This window comes from Oculina patagonica, chromosome 1 (genome assembly GCF_052425735.1).
Source record: "Oculina patagonica isolate OP01 chromosome 1, crgOcupat, whole genome shotgun sequence".
NCBI lineage: Eukaryota > Metazoa > Cnidaria > Anthozoa > Scleractinia > Oculinidae > Oculina > Oculina patagonica.
Genome location: NC_135758.1, coordinates 38,309,306 through 38,329,470, shown reverse-complemented (window position 1 = coordinate 38,329,470; position 20,165 = coordinate 38,309,306). Strand labels below are relative to the sequence as shown.

At 38.1% G+C, this 20,165-nt stretch overlaps 1 protein-coding gene across 2 annotated transcripts; it reads left to right on the top strand.

The window, feature by feature from the left end:
• Positions 1-188: 188 nt before the first annotated feature.
• Positions 189-18,314, top strand: LOC144629376 (tudor domain-containing protein 5-like). Of its 2 annotated transcripts, none has more exons than XM_078487601.1 (23): positions 189-488; positions 1,651-2,004; positions 3,402-3,628; positions 3,776-3,832; positions 3,961-4,096; positions 4,612-4,882; positions 5,280-5,346; positions 5,802-5,879; positions 6,413-6,474; positions 6,900-6,969; positions 8,215-8,304; positions 8,963-9,097; positions 10,071-10,224; positions 10,812-10,857; positions 11,647-11,705; positions 11,820-11,949; positions 13,374-13,488; positions 15,066-15,145; positions 15,264-15,332; positions 15,869-15,980; positions 16,111-16,223; positions 16,760-16,922; positions 17,184-18,314. In XM_078487601.1, the coding sequence occupies exons 1-22, from the start codon at positions 206-208 to the stop codon at positions 16,905-16,907; spliced, it is 2,856 nt and encodes a 951-aa protein (XP_078343727.1). In that variant the 5' UTR covers positions 189-205; the 3' UTR covers positions 16,908-16,922; positions 17,184-18,314. The 2 variants fall into 2 exon arrangements, with proteins under 2 accessions (XP_078343727.1, XP_078343728.1); XM_078487602.1 differs by having other exon boundaries at positions 4,612-4,886; positions 5,284-5,346.
• The last annotated feature ends 1,851 nt before the right edge of the window (positions 18,315-20,165 follow it).

Here is a 20,165-nt window from a genome sequence, read left to right as displayed (position 1 = left end):
AAATTTTACGACTCGCTCCAGTTTCTTTCGTCCATTCCACTTGCGCGGTTTGTTTTCGTTCCCGCGTAGACCCCAAAGAAGATTTGCTACAGTATTTTGCAAGCATAAAATGTGGGAAATTCGAAAACATTTTTGGCCTTTCTTGCCGACCTCGACTCTAAAGCAGCCGTTTGCTTTCCATTAGAAGTTTAGGCCATAAAGTGACATGCTAGGAGCAAAAACGATGGCGGCGAAGAGCGACGAGACGTTATCACGTGGAAATGATGCCAAGGAAGTCCTTCGCAAGGAGGTCACCAAACATGTTCGCGCTCTTCTCATTTCTGCACCAAATGGCCTCACTGTGGCTGAAATGCAAACAGATTATAATAACATGATAAAAAAGCCGCTTCCTTTTCGTGAATTGGGCTACAAAACTCCAATAGACCTGCTCAAAGACTTACCAAATGTTACGCGGCCAACCTGGGAAAATGGCGTCTTGATTCTTCGAGGTAAGAGCACTGTTTATATTCAAGTTCTGGCTTTCTACTTTGGCCCAGTAAGCGTTTGTCGTGTCATTTTATATTCAAGGTTGATAACTGCTTGGAATTAATAAGAAAATTCGCTTCCACTTGGTGCTAATTAATGCGGAGTGATTTTATGCATGTTAAAATTATTTTGGTTATAACCACAGTCACAGGGACTTGGATGTAAAAAAATCAATAAAACTCTAATCCATGCAGTTCTTGAAAACTGGTTATGTGGGATTCAATTCTTACTATAACTATTGTGGTTTCAATTTATCTTTGATTTAAATTCTTTAGTTTGAGAATATGATAATAAATATGAGAATAATGAAAATCAAACTGGTCTGAAAAATTTTAAACCAAAAGTAAGGATGGGCCGATACTCGAAACCAAATATTCGATACATCGATATTTTGACAATTTTGAAAAGTATTGATACTTTCGAAAAATATCGCACTTTCGATACGTTTTCGATACTGCACACGTGACCTGAGCCTGCGGTCTTCTGGTCAGCACCCATGGTTTAAAAATGCACTTTTGCGCAAACAAATATTGATTTTCTTGTCAATATTTGGATTTTTTTATTACCTTGACTTGATCTTGTCCACAGTGAAACAAACAGACCAAAAATCAAAATTCCTGGCTAATATTTATAATGCCAGGACTGTCCTTTGTATGGTCAGACAAATCATGTGACATACCAATGATGTCAATTTAGAAATGACGTCATAATATCAATATCGATATCGAGAAAAAAGGCAAATATTGTATCGATATCGTATCGTTTTGAAAAAACCTGTATCGGCCCATCCTTAACCAAAAGTAAATACCCTCCCCACCTCCTGACATTTCTCTTGGAGATTTGTGTTTTTACTTTAATTCCCTATCCCTGGAAAAGGCAACATACTTGAATATTCATTTCATAAAGGAAAGGGAATATTGATCTAATTAATTTTTTTTTATTAAATCTGAAACCTAAGTTAAAAATACTTTTTGGGTTTATTTTCTTTCTAGTCTGTGTTTTTTTTTTTTTTATCACTCCCCCCTCTTCGTTCTGTTTAGTTTAAGGTGACCATAAACAGTTTGCATGCATTCTGCAGTTTTCATTTTAAATTTTTTATTAATTTTGTATAACTTTCAATTTTAGGTATTGCTGATGCTACCACAAGACACATAGCTAGTCTAGTTGCAAGACAAAAGAAAAGTTCTGCCAAGAGAAAAACACGCGTCACTACATATCGTCCAGAGCCAATTCCGATTGTACCCCATTTTATAAGAATGCGTATAAAAGAACTTTTGAGTCAGTTTCCTTCAGGGATACTTGGTTCTATGTTTGCCATAGCATTTAAACGAAGGTTTGGTGAGGAACTTATTTATGAAAGACTGAGATTTAAATCACTTGGTCATCTTCTTGAGTCTGTACCTGATATAGTGAGGATTGAAGACATGAAAGGTGGAGGTTACAGAGTTTATGGGAAAGGAAATGAAGTAGTAAATTCAGGTATGTAAGTGACAAAGAGGCATACAAACCCGGGGGGGGGGGGGTACTCCCATAAATTTCGGATAGGGGTGTGCCGCCAAGGTTCTTAAACCCTGACCCTATTTAAGGATAAAGAAAGCGAAAATTGATACCCTTTTTAAGGCCCAAAACCGAAAAATGAGACCCTATTCAAGGGGAGGAGAAGCGTTCCATGACGACCCAAATAACGGCTAATCGCGCACGGCAAGACACAAATCTCTATAAAATCGCTTTACTAATACCTGAACAGAAAATTCAGTTTTAAGATACCTTTTTTGTTTTAGCTGGGCGTTTATTTTAGCTTATAGAATTTAGGTACCCTATCTAAGGATCACACCGGGAACTCATTGCCAAAAGGAGCAAAAATGATACCCTATTTAAGGACCGAGAACCTCAAAAACCATACCCTATCGGGCGGCGCGGCACATACCTATATAGGCCACATATGGGAGTACCGCAATTTTAGGCAATTTCGGCACTGACCAACTGACCAGAATTAACTGAGATATCACAAGAATGGCTTAAAACTATAGAAGAACTCAAAAGAAACACAGAGAGGCCAAGAAAAGGCATGGATGGACAAAATTTGAGAAGATTAAAATGGATTGCGTTTGGGTAAACATGAAAAATGTCAGCCTGACTTTTTTAAGTTTACCTCAATTTGCATGAAAGTGTCATTTACAGTGCTGGAAAATCATCCTTGTTTGTTATGTGGCCACATGATTTTTCCAATAAAATACTTTTGCATTGCCAATTTAAAGTTAAGAGCTCCCAATTAATGAAAATAAATAGAATTACCTAAAATACTGTGACCTAGCCCCTTTAAAGAGGGTCCAGTACAAGGTTCTTTCTAAAAATATGAATTTTTACTCCTGTAAATTAACTTTCATCTACATTGTATCAATTGGGAAATTAAACCAGTATCACGTAACCCTTTCTGCCATTTGACAAATTCTGCTAGGCTTAGTAATGCTACGTGAAACCGGGTCTGTCAGGGTTAGTCTTTACAAGCCAGGTAAATCTGCTCTCTTTATAATGAAGCAGCTAGGTGTGTTTCTACGTTCCCTGGATTAGATGTTAGTTCGTTGCATGTTACCTCTCCCCTCTTCCCTCTCCCCATCCCAGTATTTTGTCTGGTTATACGAACAGTTGGTTGGTACCCATTTGTACACCTGGGTGGAGAGAGGCACTGTGAGAGAAAAGGGTCTTGCCCAAGAACACAACATAAAGACCCTGGTCAGGGCTTGAATCTGGAACCACTATATCTCTTGGAAGTTGGACCTACTGGAGCAAATTAAGTATAAAAAAAACTTGGTGACATCCATTCTACTAATAGATGTGGTACTTAATTAAATTAACTTCTTTTTTTCTTTGTTTAGGTATTAAAGCACCTGATCCTGGTGATAGTTTCTCAATGAGGACTGAAAGTGCTTCAACTATTTCTCAATCTACTGCTGAAAAAAGAAACTACAGTCATACACCTAATAACAGTACAAACAGCAAAACAGAGCCGGTAAAGAGAAAGGAGGAATCTGCTTCTTCAATTAAAGCCAAGCTAGATAAAAACAGTGGAATTGATGAAAAAATACAACAGGAATGTCGACAGGTACATGAATAAGAATGACAGTCTTACACACTCTGTATTGGTACCAACCTTGCAGACCTCATTTTTCATTCTGATTCCTGGAAGAGAAAAGGGTTTCTTATCAAAGTGAAGAAATGATTAACTGCTTGCTTTTTTTGTCCTGTGTAGGTGCTAGCTAGAAGACCAAATGGTGTATGGGCTGCTAGATTTCCAATAGAATACAAGGTAAGAAAATGATTATTGTTGCAAGCTTAAATTTCTTTAATTAAATACAAGATTTCTTTTGCACTCTGTTCCAGATTTGGAATAAATATTGCAATAAAATTTAATGTTCATGTAACTTCCTATTTCAGAATCTTTATAATAAAGAGCTCAACATCAAGCAGTTAGGTTTCATGAGTGTTGTAGAATTTATGTCTGCAATGCCAGATGTTGTACGAATAGAGCGACCTACAAAGCTGGACTGGCTACTTTTCGAAGTCAGAAAAGGTAGTATGCACAGGAATAAATGAAACATCTTTGTTATCACAATGCTCTATTGCTGGCCCAATATTTTCTAAGTGTTGGAAAGGGTAAAGTTTCTACCGCTCTTTTGTGGGACTGTACAAGGAAAACATCAGCCCTTGGTCTTTTCTGTTCTGTACTGTAAAGAGCTATTATGGGAGGCGTGGTGGCTTAATGGTTTGTGCGCCGGACTCCGGATCGAGCGGTCAAGGTTCAAGACCTGGCCAGGGCACTGCGTTGTGTGCTTAGGCAAGACACTTTTCTCTCATAGTGCCTCTCTCCACCCAGGTATATAAATGGGTACCGGCAAAGTTACTGCGGGAGGGGGGGGGGGGTGCAAGGGATGGTAAAAAAGGGATGGTTTGAAGGAGACTTTGATTACTGTAAAGAGCTCTCGTACGGCCCTTGCAATTGTACTTAATCTGTGTAATAAGCACCATGTTGCGAATAGTTAACTAATTGGAAGCTATGTGGTACATGTTCTTTGTTGATTCACTCAGAAAACGAAAAGGACCATACAAAAACAAATGGTGAGGTTCCAGCTCAGGCTGCTCCTGCAGAAATTCGCAAAGATCCTGTCCCACCTAGTGTCCCTGGAAATCCACTCAATTTACCTGATGGTGTAGGCAGAGGAATCTACTATTCAAAAATCAAGCTCCCTGAGTGTGGATACCTTGAAGTCTGTGTCACCAATGTTGTTCATCCTCATCAGTTTTGGGTGATGTTGATTGAGAACTGGCCAAAGCTTGAAGATTTAACAGAAGACATGAGGCAAGTTTTGCTAAATATTAATTTATTTGATTTAAGTCTGATCTCACTCACTGTAAATTATGTGTTCTGTACGGAGCAACAAAAAGAAATCTTCTGAGGTTTGAGAAGGGTTTGGCTATTTGTTACCAGAAACTTTGAGGGGGGTAAGTACCTAGTTTTGGCACTCAAAGTTCTTCAAGGATAAGGTCGGTTTTATCCAGCATGAGTACATGTGTGAATGATGTTTTTCAAAGGCAATGGATTATTAACCAATCATAGCCCACCTTGGTTACCCAAATTTCAATGATCCCATAAAACCCAGTGCCGAAAGCTGTTGCTTGTTCATCCAAAACTTTCTGGAGTTACAAAGTAGTTACATAGGATAGTCTTATAAGTTAGGTTGTGTCTTTGTTTGCAGACAGTTTTATTCAAGTCGTGAAAGTGCAAGATACAAGATGCCTGGGTGGTTTGTTTCAGTTGGCCAGGTGGGTTTAGACAAGAAAATCATTTTGGGCATTCCAATGGTAACTTCAAACAATAAATCTTAAATAAGTTTGTTGTATAACATTAAATTTTCATTCCCAAAAGTTTTCAACAGGTAACTTGCCTAGTAAACAAAAAGATATCAATTCATTTTGAAGCAGATATATTTTGTTGTCTTGTTTTGTGTAGCAGAAAATTCTCAGAACTTGAATTCAAAGGAGTGTATGTTAAGTACCAGTTACAAAGAAAAATACATATCAACAAAGATCAGTGCCAGAGATACTAGACATGAAAAATAATGGTGACTTGGCACTGGAATGGTGAATCTTAGGCATCCATCAAGGAGAACCTAACAAATTGAGTGATTTGTCTGGTAACTCTGGCTACATATTTTTATAATGTTAAGACTAAGTAGTATGATATTCATGACTTAATTTTATTGTAAATGATTTCCAAGGCCTGCTGTGCACTGTATGAAGACGGATCCTGGTATCGTGGACTGGTTGTTGGCATACAATCTGCAGACAGCATAGAGGTGCGTTCTAAGCAAAGTACACATTTTTATTTCCTGGTTAATAAATTCCAAATCAAACTGAATGTCAGCCAGCTGTAATCAAAGTTCTCTCTTTTAACATGTGATCCATCATAAACAAACGTATTCTTCACCCTGCAGTGGCTATGGAAGACAGACTAAGTGGTCTAGGCACGGTTATTGTATTGTTTTATTGGCCAAGACACTTAAGTTTCACAGTGCTCCTCTCCTCCTAAAGAAGGAGTATTGGATTGGGGGGTAGGGTGGGGGGTTAACCTGCAGTGGACTAGCATCATATCCCAGGGGAGTAGTCCTCCATACTTCTACTGTACCTGAGAAACCAAAGTTGGGCACCCGTTGTGGGTCACTAAGCTCATAAAGACTTACCATAAAATTAAGGTTTCTTCATATTTGACAAAAGTGGAGACCCCCCAGAAATAGACTGACTTGACTGAACAGGACATATTAGAGATTCACAATGTCTTTATACATGTGTGCACTTATACTCACTCTGCTGTTTGTGCTGTTGTTTACAGGTCTTTTATGTGGATTATGGAAATACAGCTAGATTGCCACTGTCAAGTCTACGAGTTCTACGGTGAGGAAAATTTATTGTACTGAACACATGCTTAGTTTCTAAAGCTGTTAGAACGTTGCAATAATTATGAGAAGCAGTACATAGTTTTAGATTTTGATTTGTTAGTGGCTGAGCAAGTCATGATTTGTTTTTGTTGTACATTGTGTACTTCTGATTAGTTGGGAAAGTGGCAGGAGTTTTTTAAAGCAATCACTAAGCATAGTAATGCAAAACCAAATTACTTTTGACACCCAAGTGTAAACCACTCTAATAAAATTCCTAGCCTAGCCTTTTGCTCAAGGCCATTAATTCTAAGCACACAACTATGGGCTAGAATGTCGTAATATTTATTAATAAGTTATTATATGGTCATAATTTGTTGTTGGCGGTGATTGTTTGACTTCATAATCACTTAAATGTTTTTTTTTTTCAAATTATGTTGTCAGGACACAATTTATTAAACTGCCAGCTCAAGCACTACCCAGCAAGTTAGCCTACATCCAACCATTTGGAGGGGTAAGGTTATTTCAAGTTTAAAGCTCAATGTAAAGAGTACATATCAGGGACAACTTGGGAAGTAAAAAAAATTGAATTATGTATTTCTAGATTGCAAATGTTGATGGCAAAGTACACAATATTTATTTTAACAGCTCCAATTGGTGTTAGTAAGGCAATGTGTCTTCATCAAAAACAGCAATTTTCAACAGTTATCACCCATTTGTTGTTTTTTGTCACCCAGATAGCCAAAATAATTTATGTAAAGGTTTGCTGGTATGGAAATGTTTCTTCTCAGTGATATGGATTGTGTAGTATTGTTGGCTGTTTTTGCCAAAGCATAAACTGGAGTTAATGTTTAGCTCAATTAAACCTTGCTCTCCCCGTGGATGTGTTTTTCTGGCAATCTGTACCCCGCTCTTTGAACCGTATACATGTACTTGTATCTCCCTCTATTTATACTGGCCAATGAATGATAAGCTTGCACGCGTTCACAGATTGTCGGCCAATCAGATCCACACAGCCTTCCCCTGTTTACTCTTGTGATCACAGACGATCTTCACTTGCAATTCAGTTAAGCTGCTGGACTCAAGCGTTTATTTCCCCACCCACCCTCCGCATTTATCTCATAGCTCTACTGTTGCCACTCAGACAAAGCATTTCTTGTAGGCTACTAGTTTACATCTGTTTCATTTGTGATGTTATATCCAGTTTATCTATAGTTTATATATATAAAAAAAGCGATTTTTGTAATACCATTTTAGTTGTTGTTGTTCTTTAATAAACGGTTTGGGGGATAAGTGTTGCTGGTGACAACCCTTCAGTCCCACACTGAAGCTATACCTGGGTTGCCTTAGCTTGGGTGAAAAAAGGGTGGACACATCCACTTCCCCTCGCTACCATCCCTCCAGGAGCTTGGCATAGGTACACGCCACCCTGCCTCTGTGCCCCGTGACACCCATCTCACGGTCTTATATGCCACTCGCTGACACTAGCCCCGAGTACTGGCCTCGCCCATGGCAGGCAGCTCTCGGGTCCAGGACAACACTTATTCCCCCTTCCTTTCTCCCACATAAACGGTGTCCTTTCGATTGTGTGTGACATTAAACACAAATTATAATAATTTAGTGCTGTGTGATCTCGGTCAAGTCTGGGTAAATGTAGTCATCACTTTTTTCAAGACTTTCTTATCTACTGATCAGATGTACATGTAAATGTTTTAATGAAAAAATGCTTATTGAAATTTTGTTTGTTTTAATACGCTAGTGTGAGGAATGGTCACCTGGGTCTAGTCATAGGTTTTATCATTTGACAAAGAACTATAAGCACCTGGTAGCCATTGTTTGCGGCGTGAAGGTAGGGAATGATCGTTATCCTAAATGTAACATTTATCATTACGGTATTTATATTTTGTTTGATTAATGCAGGCTTGAGCAGATCCAGGATTTTTCTTTGGAGGGGGTGCACTACTAAGGAATGGCTTAACTGAATGATGATTTTAACAATTTTAAAAGCAAATACAAAGCCGTAGTTCATCTCAGGGAGGGATGCGCACCCCCAGCACCCCCGAAGCTAGATCTGTCAGGCTGTAAAACATGTTTGAAATTACCCCCTGCCCTTGAAGGTTTGTTTACAGTTATGAGGCAGGCAGACTCTTGCTCAAGACTTTTTCTTCAGGTGGGTGTAGAGGGGCTGCAAGAGGGGAACAAAGACCCAGGGTGAGCAGAGCCTGAAGGGGCTGAAAGACAGAAATAAATGACCATATATGGCCACCAAATGGCAATCAAAAAGATGTGACCAGAAGGGGAGGAGAAGGGTTAATTACTGAATTCCTTAGAGGATTTTTGGCCATTACTGTCTTATAGTGTTTCATAGTGTTTAAATAACCACTTTGTTCTCAACAGGAAGGTACATGTTATCTTTCTTTGTGGGACACAAATACTGAGGATGATGTTCACATCAATGATGAACTAGTAGCAATCGAACTATGCTGTTAAACCTTTTTTCTCAACAGGAAGGTACATTGTCCCTTTGTTTGTGTGACACAAATGCCCAGGATGATGTTCACATCAATGATGAACTTGTAGCAGAGAATTATGCCATTTTCTGCCCTGATAATTCTCCTGTGCCGTTATCTCCTGCTGGACAGGTACAATCATAATCAAAACTACAGCAGTTTCAACATTGATTTTTAATTTTAAAACAATTTTGTGTAAAATATCACCCTCTGCCCCTGTTACCATTTTGTCCTCTTCTCAGATTTCTATTGCACAGCCACAGACCATACTCAAGATTGTAGTTTCTAGTGGAACAAACCTACCACGTCCACCACCGCTCCTCTATTTAGTGTTTACTTTTCATAGTAGAGCTCCACAGCAGCCCAAAGCGCTGCAGAGTGGAGTCCCATAGCCATAGAAAATCCACAGAAACAGGAGAATCATGCATGGCTAATGTCAAGGTTAATGTATGTAGGTTAATGTCAAGGTTTACATCAGCTTACCTCTTTGATACTGGGCTTCCACGTTATGGTCAAATGACAGCTGTTAATACATGATGTCTGCTGGGTGTAGAACTCATTGAGGTCACATGTTGTTTTTTTGTTAAGTTGACTGCAAGGGTAATGTAAATTACCGGGGAACCCTACTTTTAAGGTCGGGACACACTAGGGGACAAGTCGCTGCAACATGTCGCCTCATGTGGCATAGTGTGACAGAATTTTGTCACAGTGATGTGACAAAATTTGTGACACATGACAAAGTGCGACAGAATTTCGTCACTGTGATCAGTCGCACAAATTCAAACCAGTTTGAATTTGTGCAACTGATTGCAGCGACAAAATGAGCGAAAGCAGCATTGTTGCAGCGTGTGTACACTTGTGCAACAAGTCGCTGCGACAAAATGAAAATTAACAAATGAGAGAGCATCATGTATTTTTGCCATATCGAATTGGAAAACTAGTCACATTCCCACTCTTCAAAAACTTGCTGTGTGTGCAACAAACAAGCGCCTTGTCGCAGAGACTTGTTTTGAAGTAGTTCACACAGAGTGACTTGTCCCAGAGACCTGTCGCTGCGACTTGTTGCTTAATCTATATATTTATAATAGTTTTTTTCTTCTTTCAGAATCATGACAGAGAAGATGAGCAAAAACAGCAGCAGCAGAATCAGCAGGCAGCCCCAGGCCTCTCCCTTCTCACCCCAGAACAGCAGCTGTACTTAAACCAGCAAGCCATTCCTGCTCTGTGTGCGCCATCCACAAATCATTCCGTTCTTCCAGGTTAGCATTGTAAACTTGTTACACTTAGGTACACAGGCCTGTCGTCAAGTTTTTGAGCAGCTGTTATATTGAAGTTATCCCCCTAGCATTTCACTCTCTATGCAAGTGCAGGGCTGTGCTCTAGCAGGGACCGGATGCCAGAGGGGAGTTACTTTTGCTACTTTGGGTGACTTAGGTAACTTTGATTTTATAAAAGCTCTTTAAAAGCTGGACATCCAAGATTCCTTACATAAGAGCCTTCGGGCACCCTGCAATTACCTCAAGAGCACAGCTTTGAAGTTTAACTTAACACCAATTGACATCTTCACCTGTAACATCGAGTGGACTCAGCTGTAACAGATGTTACGGGTACAGCCCTTAATGAAAGCCCTGGGTACATACATAGAGCAGGGCTGCAAATAATTTTTTTTCACTTGAAAGGACACTATGTCCTACTAAGTCACCATCTCGGTCGGACAAAACAAAATTGTGGTCGGACAGATTTTTATTCATCGTTGCAAAAAAAATGAAGAAATGACTGAGTTAGATTATGAATTTGAATGCTTTTCGTTTATGTCTCACTAACTGTTGTCTCCTTTAATTCTTAGACTTCCCGCTGTCAATTGAAACAACCTACCAACAGAACATTACAAGGCAGGTTTTTAAAATTGATTTCACTTGATTTCATTTTTGTAGCGATTACATCATTGATATGTGATTTAATAATTTACTACCTATGTAACATGATCATCTGAGAATAAGGTTATGGTGACTGAATTACATCTAAGAGGGAACATGTCTGAGAGTGAACATGTGTACTTGTCTTCCTTCATCTTACCCGATCATTACAATCTTAATACAAGTTTGATGTCAAAATAATGACTGAGGAGGCTAATGATCATGATGTAAAATTCCGTTTGTCAGTGCATACATTTGGTAAATAAAATTTAATGTAGTCAACTGAAAAGAACTTTAAGTGGATGATGAATTTAATTTATTTTAAACCATTGTGTGAGGCGTGGTTGCCTAATGGTTAGCGCGCTCGACTCGGAGTTGAACAGCCCAGATTCGAGGCCTGGCTGGGGTAGACTAGGGTGTTGCGTTGTGTTCTTGGGCAAGACACTTTACTCTCACAGTGCCTCTCTCCACCCAGGTGTATAAATGGGTACCGGCGAATTTACTGCTGGGGGGTAACCCTGCAATGGACTAGCATCCCACCTAGGGGGGTGTAGCAATACTCCTAGTAGATAATGCTACGGAACCCAGGATAAGCTCCGGCTGTATGGGCCAGTTGGTTTGGACACCGACTTTACCTTTACCTTATGGTCATTAGCCTCCACAAACATCTGACATGCATTGAAATAGAATCAAAGCCTTACTTTGCCTTTTGAGACTTGTATATTTGACATAATAACTTGTCATTTCTTATGCGTTCTCTTCCAGCTGGTTGAATCAGTCAGCTCCATACACCAATCAACTTGTGAATTTGCAGCCACACCAAAGTATGTTAAAAGACCTTTTAACAATGTGAAAATGACATGTTATGCTATATACTGTAACAGTAAATAATTATGGATATTTGTTTATTATTTGTCAATATTCTGCTGAATGTTTAGACAGTTCAGGATTACAGCCAAATTCACCTGTGTGCACAGATGATTTAGATTTCATGGAAAAAATAAATCAGGAGTTGGATTTGGAGTTGGATACATCTGGTGGCAGCCAGCCTGAGGGTTACATAAAGAGGTAAGCTAACTTTTATCACAGGGCTCAAAATTAAACAAAATTTCAAGTCCTCAACAAGGAAAGAAAATATAGTCACCAAATACAAAAATTTAGTCACCAGAACTAATATATATTGCACATTTGCACGGTTTTCTATAAAGAAATACAAAGAATTCAAGCTAAGAAGGCTTTTAGCCAGGTGGGAGTCCAGGAATCCTGTGGACGGCAAACATTGATGCATGCCTTTATCTCTAGTCGAATTGACTATTGTAATAGCTTATTATGTAGACTACCTGCATGTCAGCTACAGAAATTGCAAAGAGTTCAGAGCTCAGCCGCTCGCCTTGTTTTAGAACAAAGCAAATATTGCCACTACCCCTATCCTTAGATCACTCCATTGGTTGCCTGTCAAGTTTCGTATTGACTTAAGATTTTATTGTTAACGTTTAAGGCTATATCCATGGTCTCGCTCCGCCTTACATTTCCGAACTTATATCTGTTAGGGATACTAGTTGTAGATATAACTTAAGGTCAAATGATGGAATACTTTAATTTAAACTTTCCTACATGCAAGTCTTTTATTACCCTGGGTGACAGATCTTTTTTACATGGCTGCTCCAAAATTATGGAATGATCTTCCTATTTTTATTAGAAATACTTTATCTGTAAAACTAAATAGTTTTAAAAAGTATCTTAAGACTCATTTGTTTCAGAAGGCGTTTTTAAGCTATTTTTTTATTATTAATTGGAATTTACACTTTTCATGTATTTTAGTGTTTTTATTTATTTTAGGGCCATTTAGTAATTTAAATTTTTATAAATATTGTAATGCGCAAGTGAAAATCCTTGATTGATACTTGCCCAATATAGGTTCATTAATTATTATTATTAATTTTTAGAGAAAATTAATATGAATAACTGTATACAGAGGTGTTTAAAGCAAATTTGGAAATCTTTTGATACCTTTGCACTCATAACTGCAGAAAAACACCTTGCATGCTCCTCAGGCCCCCCTATGGGGACAAAGTCAGACCTTATAAAAATTTTGGACTCCCACCTTTTAAATCCTGGGTAAAAGCCTGAAGCTAAGAAATACTTGCCAAAAGAAAACACTGGTGTAGACTGGCAAGAAATACTTACAAAAACATGCTGAACCTATATAAACTTTGATACACAGGGAAAAAAAATCCACTCACGTGTTTGCCCCCTGAACATGGTGGCCATTTCACTACATGTGTTTCTACCACACTGTGCAAGCCTGAACACTAATCTAGAGTGTGAAACTGCTGTACAATTCATAGACAAAAAACTTGAGCTTACAGAGAGTGTGGTTTTCTGCAGTGCACAGGGTGTCAACACCACTGAGTATATGCTTGGAGCATTTTATATACTCAGTGATTACTATACAGCAGAGTTTTCAATCTTAGTGCTTTTGTTTCACTCAGGGTACAGTTAACAAGTGATTATTCCTTCCATGTCATCAATTATGAAAAGAAACCATATCTCATCAGTGCTGAAATCTCAGCTCTCTTCTGGGATAGTGACCTCCTGAGATCCATGGTATGTAAAACCTTTACTTGTCATCATTTAAAGGGACACTGGTATGAGCTTCACTTTAAAAATTAAAGAGCCCAAAGACATATAGAAATCTATGAATAGTGGTCCAAAACCCAGTACCCGATGACAGTTTCAGGACATAAAGGACGAAGGATAATCCGAATAAATTCATTGTGTCCAACAATTCAGACAACAAATGAGGATCTTGATAAATAGAATGTTATATTTCGGTATAAGCTATACCATCATCAGACTAATAAAATTAACATACAAGCTAGATCTTAAATACTGTGAGTGAGGAGACGGAAACAATAAGTTTACTCAGGAGAATAGATAGAGTTCTCTGCTGGATTTTAGTCCATTGTTCAGGGAAGGTGCTAGGCGTTTGATATAATAAGCCTCTTTGTATAGAAGAAGATTCCAGTTGTGATCACAGTCTAATACCGTTGTATTATCACGGACAACATGGGTACGCGAGTACGCGAGAAAACAACGAAACTATGTTTTTATATGAACAACAAAGATCGAGTTCCACTTCTGAATAAATCGCATGTTGTTTACAAATTTAAATGCCCTGGCTGCCAATCAGCGTACATCGGCAAAACGGACAGAACTCTTTTCGTCCGAACACATGAACACGCAATCTCTGACAAAGAGAGCGCAATTTATAAACACCTACGAACGTGTAACCATTTACTTTTCATTCATGATTTGTGTAATTTACCGGATAATTTAAACACTGAGATTGCTCCACCTTCTATCAGTAATGACAAAGAATATTTCACCCATGTTGTCCGTGATAATACAACGGTATTAGACTGTGATCACAACTGGAATCTTCTTCTATACAAAGAGGCTTATTATATCAAACGCCTAGCACCTTCCCTGAACAATGGACTAAAATCCAGCAGAGAACTATATCTATTCTCCTGAGTAAACTTATTGTTTCCGTCTCCTCACTCACAGTATTTAAGATCTAGCTTGTATGTTAATTTTATTAGTCTGATGATGGTATAGCTTATACCGAAATATAACATTCTATTTATCAAGATCCTCATTTGTTGTCTGAATTGTTGGACACAATGAATTTATTCGGATTATCCTTCGTCCAATAGTGGTCCAGTTTTGTTCAAAGTTACTATGCCAATGTACTGAAGCGATGAACCTAGTGATATTTATGTGATGCTATCAGGAACTTTTGATCTCAACTTGAAAAAGTCAGGCTGATTTTTTCAAGTTTTGCCCTTGTGGCCTGGAAAACAGCTAAAAAACTTCCAATGGCTCCCATCTAAGTTCCTTCCTTCAACACAATTTGCTTTATATATTCACCTTTATGTTCTAGATACATTTCATGTACATTTAACTGTTTGTCAATTTTAGTACTTTTTACTGAAAAGCAGAAAAATCCCTGCGACAGTGCCCCTCTAACTGTTTGTCCTACATGTAGCTGTTTGTATGGGAGTTGCCATGACCTAATAAATGGTTAGCACGCTGCACTCCAGAACTAAACAAAAAATATTGTAGGCTTTGGAGTTGGACTGTGTTGTAGTAACAAAAATAATAAATTTGTTTTATTTCAGCTTCGTCAGAAGAAGAAAACTATAGTAAAGGTGGTTGTGTCCTTTTCAGAAAATAAGGAACTGTTTGAAGTTCTTGTCAGGTTAGAGAAAATTTTCTGCACAATGTTGAGATGTTAATTAGATTTGACTAAAAATGGGCTGAAGATGCTGTGTTAAAAGTATCTGAATTGTTTTGTTTATCTGATTCATATATTTCAGATGTGGAGTACCTGGTGTAATGGATGGAGATGTACCCAGGAGTTTTGTCACACTTTATGAATTAGAAGGGTTGGTATACATATACATAAATATTTAACAATTATCCTGCGAAATGGCGCGGAATATCGCCTGATACTTAGCGGACGAGGCCGTAGGCCGAGTGGGCTAAAATCAGACGATATTCCGCAAGATTGAGCAGGATAATTGTTTTATTATTCAACAAATTGTCAATGAAACACATTTTGCAGAAAGAAAAACTGTAATTATGCAGCGCTTTTCTAGATTTCGGACGAATCTTCGTAACCTACCTATATCGCAGAATACCTGTTATGTACGGATGGCAGATATCTTTAACATTTTGACCATATATGGGGAGCGCACGCATGTGTTGAATAATAAACAAGATTATCACCCACTAGGGATGCTGTTTTAACAAATTCTCAGAAAAAAATATAAAAATTGATTCCGGTTTTACAATACCAAGCAAAATTGTACAGAATATTGTGTGATACTTAGTCAAAGAGGTTGTAGGTTGAGTTGGCTAAATGTGGTATACTGTACGTACATACATGGCAGACAGTAATATCTTTTTGTTGTCGTTTCAGGCTTCCAGAGATTTTAAGAACCTTTGATCATCAGTCAGAAGAGTTGATGTCTAATTTGTTGAAGGAAGTAGATTGTTTTAAGCAAGAAGGAGAAAGTTACTGGCTTCTAAAGGTCTGGTATTATTTATTTTGTTGTTTATCGAGTGTTTTTTTGGAAAATGAAAAACTTCCTTTTGGTTGACATTGATTGGCTTGGATTCTTTATTTTTTATTGTACTGATTATTAACTTTATCCTTCACAGAAGGAGGAACAGCTTGGATCTGAAGCAGGAAGCAGTTCCGAAGATCAGTTTTCAGAAACTGAACTGGGTATTGAAGAGCTTCAGCTGCTCCTGCAGGCTATGCAGTTCAGAAGGTCTGTAACCATGGCAATACTGTTAAAGCTCCATCAAGTCCCTCTCTTCGTTAAATCCCTCTCTCTAATAAGCCCCCATCTGGAAGTTAAATATCGTTTTAATAAGCCCCCCCCCTCCTTTTCTATTTAGCCTCCCCCTTACTTTTCCAAACATGGTTGATCATGACAATTCATGAACAAGAAAACAAGGTAACTTTATGCTTGTTTATAAGTAATTGCTCTACCATGTTTGCTTTTTGGTAACTATTTCGGTGTAAAACTGTTAAAAAAAAGCACTAAAACATAAAAAAGGCCACTTCATTTACCTAAACTGATGTATGGTTTAAAATAAGCCCCCTCCTCCTTCACAGAAAGTCTTGCAAAGAAATAAGCCCGCAGGGCCAGGGTGACAGGAGGGGGGGGGGGGGCGAAGGAGGTTATAGAGCTCTTATGGTGAATGTTGTTTACTGTTGTTCACAAATATTGTACAATACTACCAGTGCTGCAACAATATTATTTTCAAGGAAATTCCATGGCAATATATTTTGTCCCTTCAGGAAGCGTATTCTTCAAGGCTTGATGTGTGGCCGCCCCACAGATGCCACTGGTGGCAGTGTTGATGAACTACAGGAGGTTGAAATGAAGATTGAAGGTCTGCGACAGGAGATACAACATGTAGAACTCAAGGAAGGTTCAAGAATGTGATTGACACTTTTACATGTAAGTTAAACTACATATATCTTTTATTATTACTTATTTAACAAATTGTGACATTGTTTGTAACAATGCCCAACTTAAGTCAGAAGATTCTTCTTCTGTCATCCATCATATTGTGAGGTGAAATTTGATGTTGGTCATTCTTAGGCCTTGTGCTGAGGCATCATGCTTATCCAATCCTGTTTGTTAGCTGTACTTATACAAGATAGACTGATAAAAAACAGAAAACATGTTAATAAACATGAAAATTTCCATGTTTTGCAGGTGAGTGCGCCAACCTGGCATCTCTGTGGCGAGGGTTTAAATCAACTCAAATGATGCACATGATTGTCAAGAAAATACTGCCACAGTACTGTACTGGTGTACTGACCGATCGTGATAACTGAAATGTTCATTTAGTACCTACAAATCTAAGAGTCAGTAGACAGTGATTTTCACTGTACTTTACTTAGATCTATTTTTGGTAGAAATACGGTAACTATAAATTGAATGACAGATGGTTACATTGTAGATGATGTTAACAGAGTTTAATACATTGACACAGACTTAAGACTTGATCATATTGCGATAAAACAATTTCTACATTTACATTTTTATATTTTGTAAGTTGTTAAGCATCCATGGTACACCCATCTGGCTAACAGCTTTTGTTCATGCCGTTGAAGAGTTTCTTAACAGTATTCATTTATCAAAGGTCCATTTAAGAATCTTAGAGAACTATTTTAGAACAATATAAACCATCAAGATTTTGTAAAATTAAAAGGTATGCAATACAATACATGAAATTAGCTGCCATTAGCTGTCTCATTTGATAATACCAAGTTTAGAACCAAATTTCTGTTATATAACATTCTGTGATCTAAACCATTTTAGAACATTATGGCAGAATGACAAGTAATATAGTCATAAGCATTTTATTATTAAATTATTTTTATAGTGGGGATTCACTCAAAGCTTTATATAACAGTATTTGGTAACAAAAATCAATTGAAGAGTTTTCAATAAAAACTGGGTCACATTGTTACCAGTTTGGCTGGCAAACCCAATGCCATAAGCATTTTGTCAGTTTTATTTCCCGTTTTTAATGCTGTAGTTTTGATTGTTGAAGTTCTGTTTGATTGAGGTCTCATCAAAGTTCAAGAGTTTATTAAAAGATTTAATTATAGCAATTTATTCCCAAATATTATTCCTTATTTAAATATTCCTCTTTTCGCACTTTGTAAATATACAATAATAGCTGTGTTTTGGAGGATTCAGTGCATGGTTCAAATCTTCCCATCGTTGTTTGGGAAGTCAAATTTATTGAAGTTTAAAAAGTTTATTTTTATATATTAATTATTTTGTTCTGTTATAAATGTAGATAAGTATTGTGTTGGAATAGACTGATAATAAAAGGGCAAGAAAATTTATACTGTGTACCATACACTCCAGAAGTGTAGAAGTCTTGACTGTTTTAGTTTGTCTTTCATAATCCACAATGGTGTTGACTAGTGAAATCAGTCATGGAACTGATCAGGTTAGAAGATGTTCAATCAGTCAATCATTTATTTGCTCCCAATAATAATGACTCTCAACAGGATATCTTGATGGCAAAATACTATATTTGGCTGGGGACTGTCAGAGCTCCAGCAACAAATGGAAATGGATGGAAGGAGAATGTTAAAGCTTGCCTTCTCCTTCCATCCACTTCCATTTGTTGCTAGAGCTCTGACTGTCACTCGTGATTGACTGTGGCCCAGCTGACCTCATTTGGTCCTCAACCATTCTCACCTGTTACCTATCCTGGTTTTGAACTACTGATTCACACTCGAAGCTGTCGGCTTTTGGGTTTCCCATCATCCCGCTACTGTGGGCCCTCATTGCATCGCCAATGTTGATAGGGATTTGAATGTCTTGTTTCTACAAGTCTAATTTTTATGGGAGTGGGTTATCAGCCCCCAGCAGCCCAACCCCCAACACCCGGAGGACCAAGGAATCACACTTTGTCTTGCCTCTATCCTCAGAACTGTTGGGCATGCAGATGACCCCACTAGGAGTACAAGACTCCAGTTGACATAGCTCTAGGGGTCTTTGAGACACAAACCGTCCCACTGTAATAAGGTGGTAACCACTGTTGGATGGGCTATAGAGGGTCCTGAAGGTGGTGGTGTGGGGGTATAAATCCCATTTCCCAGCCCAAATATTTTTGCCCAAATCCCAGTCCCACCCATTGTTTTTTGTTTGCGATTTCCAGTCCCAGTGACCCAAATCTCATTTTCCAGTAAATATTTGCCCAAATCCTAGTTCCCATTTTACCCCTTCAGGCCCCTCTCTCATTCTATACAGTTGAATCCCGATAACTTGAACCTTCAAGGGAAATCGAAAAAGGTCCAAGACATAGGGAGTTCGAGTTATTGAGGGTAAAATTAGTAAGAAAACGACCAGAAGGGGAATCAAAAAAGGTTCGAGTTAGCGGGAGGTTCGAGTTACTGAGGGTTCTAGTTATCGGGATTCAACTGTAGTTTCTCTCAAGACATCTTGAGAGCTAAATATAATATTTTGCCATAAAAATCTTGTTGCGAGTCACCTTTTAGATTTGTAAATCAAAATGGTTAAATGTCACACTGACAGCCACAAAACAACTGATGAACATTAAATGTTTTTGCAATAATATCTTTATATTCTAATAATGATTATTTTTCATTAGGTTCTTTTCTGTTTGGTGCTCTGTTACTGTACATCTGGACAAGCAAGACCAACCAAGCATAACAAATTTTGCCATGAAGCATTATTACATGTATTTTGTCTTTTTTTGCACATACAAACGAACGAAAAACGACTTTAATATATTCTTTTTGAAAAGAAATTTGCTTTAACTGGTTCCTTACCCTGACAAAAACGTCGGTCAATCATTCAAGATAATTTTTAATTCAAGACGTTAATTTCAGCACATTTCACATTTCAGCCTCGAACAACAACGACCTGGAAACTCCAAGTTGCCAGTCGCATGATTTTGACCATTCATTTTGAGCAACAATCCATACACTTTGCGGACACTGTCTAGCTTCCAGCCCTTCTCATTTCCCGAGTCATTTTTTTGGCTGCTTGAGGTTTTGAAGTTTCCTGATTCGCAGGAATGCCGTCTTCATCTAAATGATGACACATACTTGAGACTGTACTTCGTTCTTCGGCGCAGGGCCAGGCTGACTTCGCAGATCACCTTCTCGAACTTCAGCAATGTCCTCGAAAGCGTGCTGCATTCGTGCC